Genomic DNA, 19,105 nt, shown 5'->3' with positions numbered 1-19,105 from the left:
GCCTTAGAAAAGTTATAAACACAGCATAACTACCAAACCATTAAAATTTAAAAACTATTCCTTTCCTTTTTTTGCAACCACAGCATCCAATTATCTACTTTTCTCCAAGACAGACTATGAAATAAATTGAAGCGAAGGACAGGTAAAGTTACTTTTCAGGTACAGCACAGTAACTTATGTGTCACTGCTGCTTCAAGAAAAGCATCCAAAAAGTCCCCATACATGCTTTTCCCTTTGGCACAAACAGAATGAGGGACTACGTGTGTGTGCCTGTATTTATTTTATTTATGTGTACATTATACAGTCTTACTTGTATATATATCTATGTGATACAGATGCATGTATATACAGATATATATTCTGTATGTATTAATATTTATCACCCTTGTATATAAGAGTGCATGCATCTGTATACACACAAGTATGACATTCCCTAAAAACTGACAAACTAACCCCACATTAGCGTCAGTATCACTAGCTTCCAGCTTACACAGATCACTTTGTTGGGAACTGATTCCTAATTTTAAAGACATTATTTATGGTTCACCAACATTAAAAAAATACTGCCATACAAATTTTTTCCTATGTGACACATCCACATCTTTTCACTCTCCCAAGTACCTGTCCTACCAAGGACAAAATTTGGTATCAGACCTACAGCCAGGGTTAAACTTCACCCAGTTTTCACTTCACAACAAGCAAGCTCCCAAGGAAAAAAGTGGTACTGAGCTGTGTTGAGGCAGACACAATCAGAGACAGATATGCTTTTACTGTACCACAGTGTTTGGAAACGCTGACACCCAGAAACGAAAGACAGATTTCACTTGGTCCAAAGTTTACATGCACATTTTAGCATCCTACATCCTTTGCTTCAGAGTTCAGAACACCTCTTACATGTAACGCTGAACAGTATTTAAATAAGCCTTTAAAAAAGATGAACTGTTTTAAGACAACTTGTTGAATCAGCGTAAGAATTGTTGAACAGAAAGGATGCACCATGGACTTAACACCCAACAAGCTGAGGGTAAACTGGCTGTACTCACTTTTCTTTGAGCAAGAAAAGTACTGATGCTTTTGAATTGCCTTCTGATACAGGCTCGGTAGACCTAACACATTCTTCCAGATGTATAAGCCATTTTATACAAAAGGAAGTCATCTGAAGTAGAGGAGTATTAACTGAGAGAACTGAATTCACTGCATACCCTGAATTTATCTAGATTTTTAATGAAATAGCAGCAGTAAAGCAAGACTTAGATGTGACTGTATTCAACCCTCAAAATCAAGTATTCAAGGCAGGCAAAACCCTATTTGCTATTATCCTAACGTTTTGCTGGGTTTGCTGTTTTGCCAAAAAACACTTGTTTACAAAATATTAAGTCAACTTTTCATTAGAAGTTATATCCAACCATTAACTGGGCTACATATTGCAAAACATTTTAAATATTCAATGCGCTGGCTTATGGGATAATGTTCACAAAACAATTCTTAATAGCAGGTATGAATTAAAGTGAAACCGAAGTATTTCCTTTCAAATGAAGTGAGCATGCAATATTTATTTCTAAAATCCAGGCTACTATATAGTCCATTTTGGACAATAGCTGTTGAATTAGTAATATGATATACATAAGAAGCATTCTCTTTACCAACTATATTAGCAATGAGACAGAGCAAAAGAGAAAAACAATCATCTTTTCAATTTGCTTTATTTTTGGCCTAAGGCTTAAATGTCTTTAGTTCCATGGCAGACTATTTCACAAAAAAAATTGAAACCAGTTCTGAAGCCTTAAATTTAAAGCACTGGAGACAAGCTAGCTCCTGTTCAGACACAGTACAAATGAAGCAAGGTCACACGAATGAGACTGATATTACCTCACAGTTACTTACACCTATACAGATAAGACTCTCGGGTTATTAAGTCACTGTTGATGCACCTTAGAACTTTTTACCCTCAGTTACTAGTACATATAAAGCAAAGCAGGATACATTGTGATGAGAATTCGTCTGTATGTAAGCTCTTTACATTTTCTACCTAAGGTAGTAAGTTACCCTACATTTATCTCCACAGAAAGCAAGCATGCACAGTTATTAAGTCATAAATTTGTAACATGAGCTGTAACTCAAGTACCCACATGGCGTCTTATTCACCCATATCCCTTGTTATGAATCCTTGTAATGGCTAGAAGGAAATAGAATTCTAAATAATGTATCTGTGACTATTGTGACATATAAAGAGAAAGAGGGGGCATATTTGAAAATTTCAGGGTGACAAAACAATTGCCTTGTGTAAACAGCAAACGTAAATTAAGACACTTTGCAACAGTGGCACAGATCTTGCCTATTTCCTCTTCACATGTTGGTTTTACCCACAAGGAACACAGATTCCTGCCTACAATTTTTCAGTTAAAAAACACAGGTTATTGAATGATTACACTACTAATAATGTGATCAAGAATTAATATATTCAGACCACTCAACTTTAAGCAACAATTCTGTGAGTCGTTCTCTACAGATTTTTTTTTTTGAAGCAGCAGCAAACGTGAAAGAGTGCTTTGTGCTGAAATTTACCTTTTAGAGGAAACTCCCTCTCAACTTTCCTTATAGGAGCACTCTGAGTAGACCTACTTATGTTAGGCAGTACAAATAATATTCTCCCTCCCTACTAATATCTACAGCTTCGGTCACCCTTATATATACGATTCACAAATACCAAGACTCAGAATGGAGAAGCACAGATGACCTTACAGCAGCATTTCAGTACCTAAAGGGGGCTTGTAAGAAAGCTGGAGAGAGACTTTGTAAAAAGGCATGTAGTGAAAGAACACAGGGCAATGGCTTTAAACTGAAAAAAGGCAGATGTAGATTAGATACAAGGAAGAAATTCTTCACTGTGAGGGCAGTGAAGCACCGGCTGCCCGGAGCAGCTGTGGGTGCCCCATCCCTGGCAGGGCTCAGGACCAGGCTGGGTGGAGCTTTGAGCCACCTGGGCTGGTGGAGGGTGTCCCCATGGCAGGGGGTTGGGATTAGATGATCTTTAAGGTCCCTTCCAAGCCAAACCACTCTACGAAGTGGGAGAAGGCAGAGCTTGGATCCTTAATCACAAACGAAGAGAAGCTGGACAAAAATGCTGAGCATACTTACTGAGTCAGGTCCTGGCCACACTCTGCACACAAGCCTTTCATAACCACAGGATGGCTGCATCCTTCCAGCCTCACCAGGACACCCCTGAAAAAGATGTAGGCGTTCAGTTTACTGCAGGCTGATTTCAGACACTTAGATTAATGACCGCAGATAGGAAGAGTTCAAAGAATCCTTTCTGGTTATGATTTCAGTGTCAGCCCCCTAAGATATATGTTTTTAACCCAAAATGGGGAAAAAGACTCCAAGTTTTTAAATTATTCAATTTCACGCCTTTAGAAGTCACCAAAGCATGTATTCATGTCAGTTTCTAACCTTAGTTTAGCAAAGGCCTTTAGCATATTAACAAAACAAGTGGTGTTTGTCCAGAAACAGTTTATATTCAATTAGATATGATTCTCCATTAATATGATACTGAGCTACACAGTAATGACATTCAAATATGGAAACTTTAGAAGGAGAGAATCATTTTGATTAGAAAAGACTTTTAAGATCATCAAACCCACCTGCAAACCTAACACTGCCCAGGCCACCTAAACCCTGTCCCCAAGCACCACATCCACACGTCTCTGAAACGCCCCCAGTGCGGGTGCCCCCTCCCCGGGCAGCCTGTGCCGGTGCCTGACCACCCCTCCAGGGAAGAAATGTCCCCTCACCCCCACCCTAACCCTGCCCTGGCGCAGCTCGAGGCCGTTCCCTCTGCTCCTGTCGCTCCTTCCCTGGGAGCAGAGACCGACCCCCTGCCCACAGCCCCCTGTCAGGCAGCTGTAGGGAGCCATCAGGGCCCCCCCGAGCCCCCTCCTCTCCAGGCTGCCTCCCCCCTCAGCCTGTGCCCCAGCCCCTTCCCCAGCCCCTGCCCGGCTCTGGACACGCTCCAGCCCCTCAGCGTCCCTCTGGCAGCGAGGGGCCCAGAGCTGAGCCCAGGGCTCCAGGGGCGGCCCTGACAGGGCCCGGCGTGGGGGGATGAATTCCATGATGGTTCCGTTATTATTTATTATTATTTTTTTTGTGTCATGATAGAAACATACATTGCTTCAGTCTTCTCACAAAAATATATTAAATTTTGACCTTAAGCCTTGGATTGCCACAATTTGCAATAAAGACATGCAAAAGGCTAAAACACACCAGAAAGTGGAGCTTGAAATGCAGAGAAGTGTGACCTTTAATATTCCAAACCGCTTAGAAGACAAAATATGTTTTTCAGTTGAATGATCCAAGTGAAGTACTCCTTTAATTAAAATTCAGTTCTCGAAATTCAGGGTCTTGAAAAATCTCATAATTTGTTTTCTCTCAATTACTTCAACATTCACCATAAAAAAAAAGGGGGGGGGAGAATTCTCTTAATACAGTTGAAAGAGCTGATCTTTCAGACTAAGCTTTTTTTTTTTTTAAACTCTAATAAATAGATATAGTTTAGCTACCACAAAATTTCCCCAACTCTGTGACTATGACCTGCAGCATCTCTCTAGTATCGCAGAAAAATAAAAAAAGTCAAGCAGCTAAAAAAACAAAATCCAAGCTCTTTCATGAGTTGGTTGTAGTGTTTTCTCTTTAGGTTCAAGTCTGCATTGCAGTAAGCAGACAGCACCAGGAAGAAAACTGCTTTGCATGCTTACATCTCTCATTCATACTGTTGACTATTAAGCATTTGGGAATTCCAAAAGGAAACCCACTTTCCAAATTACATCTGCAACTGCTCACTTCCAGTGTGTCAGCCATTTCTCAATGATCAGAAAACCAATGATTGCTAACAAAACTGCAGTTAATGCCTGTGCTGAGGGTAAGACAAGCTATTTTTGTGGCCCGTCGCTACTGGCAATCCACTGTTTGATTATTTAGCTGTCCTCTCATCCCCCTGTGTTTGCGTTACTTCATTTGAGCTTCCCTCTGACAGTATGTCTGTCTTGCTGTCTTTTACCTTGGTTCACAGCTAAACTCCTTCTTTTCATGCTACTAACTCACACTAACGACCACGTCAGGACTGCTCATATTCAACCCGTGTTCAGTGTAGGAACCTGAAACTACACAAAACACCTAAGAGGCCACCCCCAACCCTGCCGTGAAACAAGCTACAGCAGTGTGCGTAAGAGTTTACAATGACTGAAGTTTTACCCCAGTTTAATTGGTTTTCAGCAGTTCAGGAGCAAACTTGCATCTTTTGATGCCAGCTTAGAAGCCAAAATATCTTCAGGCATTCTCTGCTTTGCATCCAAGGTAACGTCACATTCCAGGAATGAGACCGGAGGAGCTGGTATACTCCTGGGCTGAAGTATGATTCAAATTCAGGCATACAAGCATTTCCATTCACATACAGGTACACATCAACTAATCCTTTTGATTTTAACAGAGCAGAAATTCTTTCAAGAAAATTATGAGTACTAAATTATTTATCAATACTGTTCCTAAACAGCACCACTACGCCTTATCACATACCAAACAGCACCACTAAGTATCAGTTCTGCCCCTGCACACTTAAATATGACCACAACACTTAATTTTACGATGCTTGCTGGAGATAAGTACATGATACCAAGCCCTCTGCCACACCATTCCCTGTTATGACATTTAACACAAAGAGCAGAGGAAGAACTCCAGCGCACTGGCAAACTTCTGAACACCATATTACCAAGCCGGTCAAGTTTCAAGTACAGCTGTCAGGATTTTAAGCAGACTTCTCCCAGAGGAAAAACCCCAAAACCCCCACATACTACTTAATGCTGCAGAAAGAAGGCCTGAACTCATACTAAGGTTTAAGCAAACTTAGGTATTTTATTCACTTAAAATTTTTGCACATATGCTTTAATTACTAAAAAGGACTATACTATGGAAGAACAAACATGGAACTCAAGCTAGATTACCTTTTTGAGTTTCAGGACTGGAAACACTCCTTTTACTGCTGGAAGTGAGGGACTTTCAAGATATAGTGGCCAAGATCCAAGACAATTATCAGATAAGAGCAAGCTGAATCAAAGTGTGCATGTCTATTTTTAAATGGCTACACATACCAAATAGGGGTTCTGGTTTCTGCTTGTTCTCTTCTCTGGGTCATGAGTAAAACCCACTTGAACAGAGCCACTCCCTACTCCATTTCTGGAGAGAAGAAACAGATTTCCCCCCACCCAAATCTTAAGAATTACAATATATTCTACTGCTGGCAGCATTAACAGCATCCTCCTCTTTCTCCCAAAACTTCTCCAGGACCCACTTGGTGATAAGCAGAGCTCATCAGCTACTTAAAACAATAACGTTCCAAGGAAAACTGCCACAAAACATGCAAAATGTTTTTTTCAGTTTTACAGTCACAACTATGCAAGTGAGTCAGGAACTAAGGATGAGCTGCTGGGCTGTGAAAGGCACACATTTTTTGGGAGGAGGCTGTGAAGGGTGTAGATCATTCCAACATGCACCCTGAGAGCCAAAGGGCTGCAACAGGACAGCGAACTGCTCACACAGTTTCTTTTAAGTATCAAAATACAATGGGATTTAAGTGAAATTTGAACAAGTAAATAAAGAAACCCACTCCAGGATCTTACTCACATTCTTTCCAGATGTGCTTTTAATAAGAAACAGAGATACTAGGTGTGCCATTATAGCAAAATTTTGTTTTTGTTGCAATAGTCATGGACAGGGACATTAACTAACAGCCTCAGGATGCTGATGACCATAAGCCTATCACTGTTCTCCCAGTGCTTCCATACTTACATATTTTGACTGTTTCTAAACCAAAGTCTTTTAGCAATATCTGCTTTCAATCAGCAGCATGGGAAAGGAAAAAAAAAAAAAAAAAAAAAAGGAAAGCTTTCATGAAACCCAACACAAGCATTTTGCTTTAATTAACAGAGGAAGTCAATGCCTTTGCCAATTCTAATGCCTGGTCATTAGTGCTGACTCCAAATGTAAGAATTTTGTATCAAGCACAACCATGGCTGTGGTTCCCAGTAGGTTAACTACAGCAGGAAAGCCAGCATGTAAAGTTCTTATAGCTACGCTACAGTTTGCAACTCCTCAGTTGTAGCAACCTGTTAACTGGTTCACTTCAGTGAACCCATCACAAACAAAAGAGCAATCCCCTAAAGTTTTTATTATTTTTTAAATCTGGGGTTTTTTCAGCATGATCTAACACTTTCAGCAGCAAAGAATGACGGTAGCAAGTGCAAGAGTTATAGAAGGACAGGAGCAAGAACTTCTTGAGCTGACTTATGGAGGAGAACACCTACCTGCAGCTGGGGGATCAGCCAGCTGCAGCACACGAATACAATGGCCATCAGATCACTTCACTGAAGAAAACTACAGAGCTGTACCTTAAAGGTACCCAGTTATCTCTGTTATTCAGAACTAGTCTAACTAGCACGCTAGCTGTGGCCTTCTGATATAGCTTGGCTCCACTTCCAGAAGCAACTGCTCCAGTAGCTTGCTGCCAAAGAAGGGCAATGGCTTACCTTCTTTTCCCCCCACCCTGTCTCCTCTGAAAGCCCACCCCTTCCTTTGGCACTTCCAGAAAGGACTATTTCAGTCTCCCAAGGTAGAAGGACTAACCAGGCTTTTTGCTCGATTTAAAGTCTCAGAGCAGCTGATAGAGGAGTCCAGCAAGGATGACTGATGCGAAAAGATCAGTGGTGCAAACGTTTTTACAAACAGTGCCAAGACTGGGGAAGGGCAGAGGCACTTTCAACAACTCCCATTTTCTCCCCACACTAACGAGGCCACTTTGCCAGCATTTATTTCACTGATCTGTTCAAGACTAGCTTGAACATCTCTGTGCCATGGAGATGTAAGTTTTATTTATTAACAAAGTCTTTCAAGAAACCATGCACTGGCATAGAAAATATAGCAGTTTTTCAAAGGTGAGAATGGGAAAACAGACAAAATTTGTAAGACAAAGCTACTGCCCTGCACTTGCTTGTATCTCACAAGTATCTCTCAAAAGCCAAGAGACTGCTGGGTGTCCTCAGATTAGTTTGGGATAAACAAAGATGTCAAATACCACAAAGTCACATACCCCAAGCCGTCATCCTTAAAGCCACTGTTCTCAATCTGATGCCATATGCCCTTGCAATTAGCATTAAAAGATGTAAACCCATACAAATGCAGCAAAATGCAATTCTGGTGTACAGGTGAACAAAAGCCCCCAGGCAGCTTTTGCAGCATGCTTGAGGGGGTGTAAATGGCAAATTGTCAAGGGGCAAAAATAACAACTAAACACATCTCAGATCAATGATTACTAATACCAATTATTACTGGATCAACCAACTGATCTAGAACAAATAAGAGTACACAATCTTTTAGCTGTCGTAAGACTAGAACGGCAGACAGATGAAGTATGATTCAACTTAAAGCCTGCTTCTACAGTTTAATTTACATAAATTTGTGAAACAGTGGTATTTTTGTTAGCTTATACCAGAACATTTTGTGGTATGTGGCTGCAGCATTTAGAACCACCACAAAGAGCCTTCAAGTGCAATTTACACCAAACTACACCCTCTGTTACATAGGATTCCAGTTCTGTAGCAAGGATTTTTCAAAGCCTTAATTGCCTTGAAGTCACCATGTAACAGTTTAGATATTTAACCCATTGTATTGATTTATTGAATTAACCCTCATCAATATCTGTAAAGAAGCAAAGAGAGTCCTTGAACATTTGATTAAAAATACCAAGAATGACAAGTACATGTGGCCCTTGCTGCTATGGGCAACACACGGCCTGCAGTCTCCTCCAGATGTTGCAAGAGACTTGTCTCATCAGTTCTCTACAGAATTCATTTGATTTACACTCCAGAACAAGCAAGCAGAGAAGGCTGTATTTCAAAAATGCATAAGCCCCAAAGGCCTCACCCAACCAAGGAGCCATTTTGATAAACCCCCCCAAAACAAACAAAAAACTCCCCAAACCCATGCCCTATCCTAGCATGATGCAAACATCAGGATAAAGACACCTTTCTAATTACAGTAACTATATAATAACAGCTGCTGCAAGTGAAAGCTTAGGTTCACACTTCAAGGCATCATCTCAGCTCTCCAAAGCTAATGGGGAAATCATGGGCCTCAAGATTTTTTATGTGGTTTTTTTTTCTTTTTCTATTAAGCACAAACTATTCACCATTATGAGTTAAGGTGTGTGTGAACTTTAAAACATCTTAGAACAGAAAAGCTGAAAAGTCATTTTCTTCTACTTTTCAGACAAGTCATCTGTTCAGGTTTAGATGTAGGTCATGAATGCCATGAGAAACTCAGGCCCAGAGTTTCTGGATTTTATTTATAACCCAAAAGATGCCTTAAGCATGAAGTCTATTTCCATGATTTGCAAGCCTTAAGGAAGTATTTCCGTTTATCTCTGGAGAAGAGTTGGCATTACAAGGAAGGAGGTAACCCTCTCTAACCTTCCATGCACACATCTATGGGCAGAGCTTCTTACACGTTTCAAAAAGCCATGTCAGAAGTTAACAACGTACAATAACAAGGTTCAAATGCAGCAAATTAGTTTGCCCTGCCCCTTACACAAAGTCTAGCGAATCTTTCAAAGATGAATTAAAAATGTTCAAGATTAAAAAAACCCAACAAACAGAGATAACAAACTAAAATCTTATTTGGGAGAACTCAAACCTTTTTTTTAAAGGTAGGAATATAGTTCTCCATACTTGTACATAAAAAAACCCTCAAAACAATGAAGTTCATACAGAATGAATTCAAGAGTACAGAGTTAAGAGTTCATGTCTTTCTAACTTGTTTCTTCAGTATTAAGCAGTACTTTTAACAGTAAAGAGAAGAAAATAGGCTGTCGCATCCCAATAATCCACTGAAGCAGCAAACTGTTCCGCAGTCCGTGCCCCCATAGTTATTGTCGACTAGTGACATTACTATTTTATGCATTTGCATTTCCACTGCCACCTCTCTCTGATTGCAAAGTTAGCAGTCACACAGCACTTCCCAAATACTTGCAGCACAACTCTGGTTGAGAGCTGAGGAACTGCATCCAACAGCACAGGGCCATAGAGACTGGAAAATTACTTCTGTGTTTACACACAGATTACATATTCTTAACTGAAGAGACAACTACCAGTTGATGCAGTAACAGTAAAATCAAAGTAAACTCGCATCCTTTGACTCCCTGACTACACTTAACATAAGTACTTTACACCAAAGGTAGAAACGTTATTGGAAAAGCCCCATGGGACTTCAAACTGCTGACAGCATCTAAGAGGTATTTGCAATTTCTACACATAAACATCACAGCAATAGTCTTAATTAATGTCAGTTACAGCTGGAAACATAACACATATCATAGCCAGCTTCCTTCTACCACATAACACATCTTAGAAAAGTAAGAATTATGCAGGGTATAAAAGATGTTCTGAAATAGTTAAAACATAGTAGCTTTAAGAACACATCCAAATCTAAAACCAATGAACTGTGACTGTAGTTTTAATATGAATATCCAGGATTTTCACTGTTAGACTAAAGAAGGGATTTCATCTTTTATGATTTCCCCTCTCAGCATTTCATAAATCCACTGCCATCAGCACCTGCTTGTATAAGAATCACAGAGCAAAAGCAATAAATGCTAAGGTTTTTGGGTTTGTTTTTGTTTTGTTTGTTTGTGGGGTTTTTTTGGTTTTTTTTGTTTGTTTGTTTTTTTAACAAAAGGGAAACTACTTCACTCACAGGAAAAGCTGTCAAGGGAAGAATGAGGCATGGTACAGCTCCTAAGAAAACCTACCTGCAGCTTTCAAAGGAAACATTTCTACAAAGTTTCCATTATCCCAGTATCCATTTTCTAAACCACTGAAGTGCAGCTTTTTAGCACACACACTTCAAGACAAGCTCACTGGTTCAGCAACATCCGACAGCAGGATCAAAAATCAGAGTCATCCAAGTGGCATATATAGATATATATACACATCTATATTATAAACACTGCCTACTTCACTGGCATTTGTGACTGTACATTCTTCTAACTGACAGAAGAGTAATTAACCTAGAACTGCAGTCTTCTCAAGCCACACTTCAACTTTCACATCAGTTAAGGAACAGTATACACAGCTAAACTGCCTCAAGACCAGGTGACAGCAGTCCTGGACTAATCCCACCTCTGACTCCTTTCTGTTCCGTTTAGGTGTATACCTTCTCAGATCCCTCACCTCTCCAGGGAAAGGCAAACAATTTCCCCTTATCTCAGACCAACTTACCACTGCACTCCCACCCCCAGCCAAGATCACCTGTGATTACCTGAACAGATCTGGTTTGCCTTCTGCACCTGCAGGCACACTTCTAGAGCAGCAGCTACAGATGAACGCCAACACGGCCTGGACACCAAAGCAGAGAAAGATGACCGAGGAAGAGACAGTCTGACACACACACAGCCTGCAGCAAAGCTATATATACGTGGGTTTTGCTGCTTCATAACAAATCTGGGAGAGCCTTGTGATGTACGGGCATTACACTTTCTCCAAACATTTTATCACCATCTTCTTAGAACAAGACAGTTAAGCAATCATGGTCCCTCTGTCTATTACTTCCAAACAACAAATAAAATGTGAAGCAGCTTACTGTAGGATGCAGAATCCTCAAATGTAACAGCTTCCTCCTCTCCTTTTCCTTTATTGATACTGTGACAAACTTACTGTGACACTACCCTCTGCATAGGTTTTCCTCTGGGACTTGCTGTTAAGCCAAATGAACACAGTTATATAGGAAAATTTAATAACTCTTAACATCCTTAAAAGCAATTATGAACAACACTGCACAAGTTATGCAGCAGCATTTAGATCAAGGAGCAGCAGCTCCACATTTGGCAAGAGCCACGTGACATTGCACGCCTGTCAGGACATCCAGCAGCATCACACGAGCCCAGAATCCCAACACACACTCTGAAACTAGAGTGCAACAGTTTAGAAGGCCACTCAGCACATAAAGGGGAGGTATTATAAGTAGCTGCGAAGTTACTTGGAAAGTTAGTTAAGTTCCCTTCTTGTTGAGCGATGCCTTCCTCAGTTAGAACTGCCCATTCAACCTCTCCCCTGTGAATGGGGATTCACACAGTTCACCCAGCCTGCACCGAGACCTTTTGCCTTACACCCCAGCTGAATACTGCCAAGTTTTGGATGCAATTTTTAAACTAGGAAGAACTACAATGCACACAAATCAGCATTATTCAGTTCTACTCTAAATGTCTAAATCACTGCCTATCCATACACTATGTCCTATATTTTTCTCAAAAAAAATTGTAGGAAAGTGTTGGGGTTTTTTTTAAGATTATTAGTGAAATAGTGGCCTGGCAATATCCCATTATCCCATCCTCTCTTTAAAAAAGGGCATACTACAAAAAAATTGATGTGTTGATAAGAAGTAATCTACATGGTATACTGCCACCTTTTCCATAGGAACACACAACAGAAAGAAGTCCTTCTGGATCTAGATGGTTCTCTGAATGATACCTTGTATAAATCATCCAGCATCAGCCCGGTCACCCTAAATCTAAATCCTTCAGTCCCATCAGAAAAAACTTTGCTCTTTGTTTTGGAAACAGGTTTTGTATTTGCTTTCCCCAGCGCCTCTGCGCCACGCCACACCCACCCACCCCACACACCCCCCTTCCTTTTTTTCAACAGAACCAGCACTTCAGAAAACATCAGAAAAGATACAGTGAGCTCTCAGAAATGACATGTGTTTGTCACTCTGGCTAATTCCTTTTCATCAACAGGCTAGTCTGAGGCCAATTGAAAGAGTTTTTACTGACTGGAAACAATGATTCACCCTTCCAGACAAGCAGCACCTCTTCATTAGAAGTACGGATATAGATGCTGAAGGAAAACATGCAGTTGTTGAGCACTGTTGTGACATTCTACAAAACACAGTGAGAAATTCTCACCCCAGTTTCACAGTACACATTACATATGGCAGCTCTTTCTTGTCCACAACAAAGGAGGGGGAACCTTTCCATCGTCCAAAGTCTTTTGAAGATGGTAAGTCTCTCCTTTTAGCAACAGTATCTATCCTCCTCCTATAGCCCCAGGGTGAGATTTCCTATTGCGTAGGTCTGGGTTCAGCAAAACAAAACCTAGACAAAATGTATAGTCAAAATCCTTGAACCATAAACAGTAATGCAATACTACCTGCCTTCCAGGAAGTCATTTTATGCTCCCCTGTATACTTTAAAAGGCAACTGCTGCACATTCAACTATTCACATGCGCTAGAAGACCTTAGATTAATTACTTTTGCCTATACAAAACAGATATTTGTAAGAATATTTTCTAAGTGACAACTTGCAATGAATTGTCCATTATAATTCTTAAAAAGAGATCCCAAAATATTCATCACCATTACCCCATATTCATTCGTATTCAGTGAGTTCAAATGTTCAGTCATCAGATTACCTAAGGGGAGTCTTCCACTGGGTAAGACTGACTTTGAAAATCCAAACAGCTCGGACCCCTACCAGGGCCAGCCCTTAAGTTAACACCAAACATGCAGTCAGCAAACCAGACAGTTCCACACAGGGATGCAAGCTGTACTACTAAGATTTCTCAAAGGAAAACACAGTCTTAGGTCAAGATAGAAACTCCTAAGACAATTCAAAGCAAGTGTCTTATCTGTCTCTTCCTTCTTCAAACCCTTCAAATCCCTTCCAGTTCTAGGGCTAGGTATTGCGCAGCACAAAATTTAAAGGTCTCATTACAGTCCTCCAGTCAGAATTTCTGCCCATACATCTTCTCTTCAGAAGACTATCTGTTTTACAATTAAGGAAAACCACGTGGCAGTTTCAGAGAAGAAATAACATGCACACTTGCCTTTGAAAAAGACTGTGGTTTTCTAAACAACTCTAGTATTGACACAAAGCTCAAAAATACGGTAAAGAAACTAGACAGCAATGAAATAATCCATTACAATGTGGGTAAAAGTCTATTTCCAGCACAGACATCTACAAACATACACATTTCTAAAGAGAGCTATAACCAGCTTGTAGTTCGACAATGGGATGTGTAAAAGTCCTGTGAGCTATCTCACTCTGTCTGCTGGCCTGTGGGATTCTGCATATCCCCACATACAGTGACAAAGTTCTTGAGCTCAAGTAAGATAAGCAACTTACAGTAAGAACTCAGAGCAGAATATCCCCTGGTTTAGGAGAAACCTTACTAAAGGTTATCATACAAAATGCCAATATGGGACATATACAACTTCAATAATGTTATTTTCCAGTGTCGACATGTCATTTATCCCCCTAATGACTCTACTGGCATTCACAGAACCACTTTGATCTGACCTAAAAATACAGACTACTGCTGAAAGGATAAACCACCCTCCCTTTCCCTACACTACAGTGCTGTTGCAGCAACTGAGCAGTATAGACCGTTTCACAGGAGGTTGGGTAGGAAGGATGGAAAGGAACAAAACAAACCAAAAAATAAGACTAAGCCATCTTTAGCTACATGATTTCCAAATCCCATCCCTGCAAGCTGGAGGCATACAGAGGCGTGAGCATCCCTTCCAGCCAGCTCTCTTACTAGCCTGAAGCAGCTGCAAAACCATGGCCTAAGGAAGCTGCACCAGGCACTGCAGACACAAGGCTGCTACAACCACCCCACTGGTAACTTCTGAGCCTGATGCCTCCTTCCAACCAAACCTGAGCAGCTTGGTTCTTTTAGATAAGGAAGTTCCTACAAGTTTTGTGAAAATTGATGGTCACATAAAGAAAAGAGATTTTATACTCTAACATTCAGCATTATTTGCTCTAGCATAAGCTTCCCAATTTGTTAATTGCCAGAGAACTAGGAAGATGAGAAAAAGAAGGTAATGAAGGATGGAAACGCCTCATTTAGAATTTGGATCTTTTTCAGTATCAAGTTCAAGCAAACACAAGACAGATGTATTAAAAAGACAGCTTCCTTAGTATCACAGTGTATGAGGGACAGGGGGGGTGTGTTGGGGGGGGAAGATACCCAGGAGACACGTTGGAAAGCCACGTACCAAAACACATATAATAAAAATATTGAATGAATCCAAGGGTAAAAAGGAGTTGGGTGAGAGACATAGTAAGCTAGGATTTTAAGCATTTTTCAACAATCCTCAGTGTTTGGCAAGGACCTTTTTTTGTAGACTCTAATAAGCTCACTGACTATTTGACAAGATAGACACATATGTTTTCGTAATAACTGAAACAGCAAGTTATTTTTCCTGTAGTTTATTACAGGTGTCATCACTTCAAAATAAACTAATTCATCAGCATTTTATTCCCCTTGAAGACTGTAAGATGAAAAGTATTGGGGTCCAGGGTTAAGCATCCACACCTTAGCTGGTAAACTAGGCCCTGAGGCTCTGTGACATTAGATACCCCAAGGGAGATCTATTTTTTAAATATATAAACAAGTTTTTGATAGAAAAATCAAAATCTACAGTTTTAGAGAACAAATTCCCACCTCTTTCTTGTATTTTCTCTTTTTGGAGAAGATAGCAAGTTTTGCTTCACTAGAATCTAGATAGGTTTGAACAAGATTTTTATTACAACACTCACATACTTTATGTTCTGTAGAAGAATGCAAGTTTTAGCTATTAAAGCTATTAGTAAGACATAAAGATATCCAGTTGAAACATACAGGTAATAACTATTTTATTTTGTTCACTTCAGTAGTCTTCCAAAAGACTTTAGTAGTAGTCTAATCCATCAATAGGGCCTGAGAGGGGACAATCATTTCACAGTAGAAATGCTTATGTAAATACTTGCATCAGATAAAACACTGACCCAACCCAGAATCCTGACATACCTGTAGCAGCTTTGGAATGATTAACCTTGATGGGTAACTGGCATTAATAATACACAGAGCAGTGCAGGTTTTGACATTTTATTTGTTGCTCCTGCACCCACAGAAATTATGCTTCATCAACATCCAAGATCTTTCATTAACTGCTCACTGTCATCCCTGCTCTTTGCAGTCCTAACAGGTCAAACATCTTCCTCTCTCAAGTCCTAGTTTGACATCTGATGCAAGCCTACCTCTGCTAGCACAAGCAAAAGCCACCTCCTGCCTGCCTCGGGCTGTCAGGCCCACCCATACCATCCTCTCCCCTGGGGACAGCTTACACCACTGCCAATGCCAGAAAGTGGGCAAATCAAACTACAAGAAAACTAAGTGCTATATATATGGAAAATTACTTTCATGCACTGAATGATTTAATAATCATAATATAAAAGCAAAATAACCAAAAGTTAGACATGTATCGTCTTAAGAGGGAGAGCCTTGCCCTAAAGGATGTAATTATTTTCAGAAACAATGATGACCCAAATGACATGGTAAACAACTTAGCTAGTCACATTATTTACCCTCAGATAAAAAGGTTTAATCAACTTATGTTCTCATGTTCTAATAAAAAGGAAAAATATTTGGAATGGAAACAGTATTTCTAAAGTGTTTAAGTACCTGACAAACATTTGCACATATATTTGGTTTATAGATAATTCGGAGCTAAACTGACCAAACCCATCTTTTTTGAGGGCAGCAAATGGCATCTACCACCTTGGATAGTTTGAATTTAAAAAAAAAAAAAAAAAAAGTATTACCTTCTGGATATACTGAATAAATTTCAGCTATGTTATCTCCCTTAATCACATTTTTATTTTAATACTCCACAACCTCAATCTATGTTTAAATATTGCTGATAGGTAGTAAAATGTTATTATTTCCATTCCACAAAATGGGAAGCTGTAGGCAACAGATTAAATGCTCACCAGAAAAACCTACGTTTAAGTGACCAAAGAAATGCAGTTATCTCCAACTGCTGACCAGCTCTACTGCCCTTAGATCATGCTTCTTCTACCTCTTTGCTTGAATTTTTCTTTCATATCCACCCAGTAAATACCAGTACAGCATGCACCAGAGAACACACACTGAAAAGTCAAAATTCCAGAAATGTAATGTGTAGCAATGGTCAAATATTGAGAACCAACTTTTAGTAGTACAAGACAAAAATGTTTTAGAAGCCAAGAACAACACTAATACAGAACAGTATTGATTTTCTAATTGTCTCAAAACAAGGACTTAACAAGGACTTGCTAATTATAATAAAGTTAATCAAGACTAGACAAATCCAGTAAAAGCATTCTATAAAGACTGTTGCATTTGAGTCCTAAAGCTTACGTAGAGAAAACCTAAACCTAAAATGCCGCTACATCAGACCCAGCATATTTTAAAGTTGTTTAAATTCACCAGTTAAAAACTTTTTTTTGTTTTGGTTTTCCTGCCAAGTGTTATGCAGTGGAAAGACAACATAGAGTTATCTCCCCTTCTACTCAGTCCTATCAAGATGAATTTCATATGCGTATGGAGTTTTAAGATTTTTAGTCTAACCTAGCATTTATGGCACCTTTGCTCTAAGTCAGATATTAAAAGATTGCTCGTGCTACAGAACGCTGATGTGGCATAAAAGGAAAGCCACAGTCTTATCTTAGAAAGAATAGCGCTCTCTGTAGCAAGAAAAACACAGCTCTTATCTCCTCTGCAACACCTTATATTAGTGACTGGTAAAACCAGAATCAGATAGCTTTTTTTCCTGAATATTTGAGAGCACCTCCACACACAGATGTTTTGCATGTACTGGTGATTTTCAATCAAGAAAGTTTAGGCCTGGCTGCACCCACCCAAAAATCAAGAGAACTGCAATAAAAGAAAATAACTTGCTGTCATAAAACAGAGGAAGCAGAGCGTTTCAGGGGTTTCCTGTTGAGGAAAAAAAACTGCTTGAAGTACAGGGTAGCAAGCAATTAACCCAAGGTAACCTAAAAATCTGAGAGGCCCCATCTAACTATTAGCCAATTAACAATTTAAGAGTCGACCAACGCACAGTCTTATCAAGACAAAGCCACTGTTAAAACTATTCTCATTGAACGCCTTGCTCTTCTGAATGTTCACACTGCGCCATGCCGTTTAGATTTGTCAAGCCTTAGACGCTAAAACAGCCACAGGCACGTAGACTGGCAACGATCCCTTTGCCATCCGAGTTTTGCACCAGCCTAACAGCGAACCGCGAAACTAAACCGAAAGGACTGCCGAGCGTGTCGGCGGTGGGCACGCAGCCCGCGGGGGCAGGGCTGTGGGCGCAGCACGGGCTCGGGAACTGGGCTGGGGCTGGGGCATCATGTCCTCAGGTCCCCGCACCCTTCCTCCACCTCCTGCCCCCCGCGCTGCCCCGCGCGGAGCCTGGGGAAGGCCCTTCCCTGGCGGCACGGCACGGCTGCCCGGCCCCTCGGCCCTCAAGGGGACGCGGGGCTTACGGACGGGACAAGGCGGCCGCTGCCCGCCTGCCCGCCGCCCGCGGCTAGGGGAGCGCAGCGCGGCCGGCCCGGCACCGGCGGGAGGGACCGGCAGCGCCTGTGGCACCGGCGGCGCGGCCCGGCGGTCACCGGCTCCCCGCGGCCAGCCCGGGCCCTGCTCTGCTGCAGGGAAAGAGCGCGAACCCTCCCCGCCCCCCCGCGCGCCGGGTCCCCCGCGCCGACCCCGCACTCACCCGGGCGCGATGACCTGCCCGGGCCGCGCACACAGCTCCCGCACCACGCCGGGCCGCTCCGCCTTCAGCTTGCGCTCGGGGCCGGCCCGCGGCGGGCGGGCGCTGGCGGCGCTGGGCGGCGGGGCGGCGGGGCGCGGGGCGGGCGGCAGCGGGGCACACAGCGCCAGCACCGACCCGATCTGCACCGCCGCTCCCACCGACACCTTCCACTCCAGCAGCCGTAGCGGCCGCGGGCCCGGCGCTCGGATCTCCGTGACCAGCCCCGCCGGGCCCTCCGCGCCGGACCCGCCGCCACGCTCCGCCGGGCCCTCCATCGACCCGGACCCGGGGACGGGTCGCTATAGCAACGCCCGCTGGCCCGGCAGGGGGCCGCAGCCTGGCGCTGCCGCCGGGGGGGGGGGGGGGGTGTCGGGGGTGCCCCAATAGTCACCGGCGGCACCCACAGGCGGCGAGGTCACGGCCTGTCTGCGCAGGCGC

General features: G+C 41.9%; 1 protein-coding gene across 1 annotated transcript in view; it reads right to left on the bottom strand.

Annotated features, from left to right (window-relative positions):
- Positions 1 to 19,035, bottom strand: part of CTDP1 (CTD phosphatase subunit 1) — a 112,070-nt gene extending 93,035 nt beyond the window's left edge. The window contains exons 1-2 of the mRNA XM_055704577.1: positions 18,629 to 19,035; positions 3,139 to 3,222 (exon numbers count right to left, since the gene is read on the bottom strand). Of these exons, the coding sequence (XP_055560552.1) occupies positions 3,139 to 3,222; positions 18,629 to 18,942 (398 nt within the window). The 5' untranslated portion in view covers positions 18,943 to 19,035. The remainder of the gene's footprint in view (positions 1 to 3,138; positions 3,223 to 18,628) is intronic.
- Positions 19,036 to 19,105: the final 70 nt, after the last annotated feature.

The sequence above is a fragment of the Falco cherrug genome, chromosome 3 (genome assembly GCF_023634085.1).
Source record: "Falco cherrug isolate bFalChe1 chromosome 3, bFalChe1.pri, whole genome shotgun sequence".
NCBI lineage: Eukaryota > Metazoa > Chordata > Aves > Falconiformes > Falconidae > Falco > Falco cherrug.
Note: the sequence above shows the minus strand (reverse complement) of the source record. Positions and strands in the feature narration are given on the sequence as shown.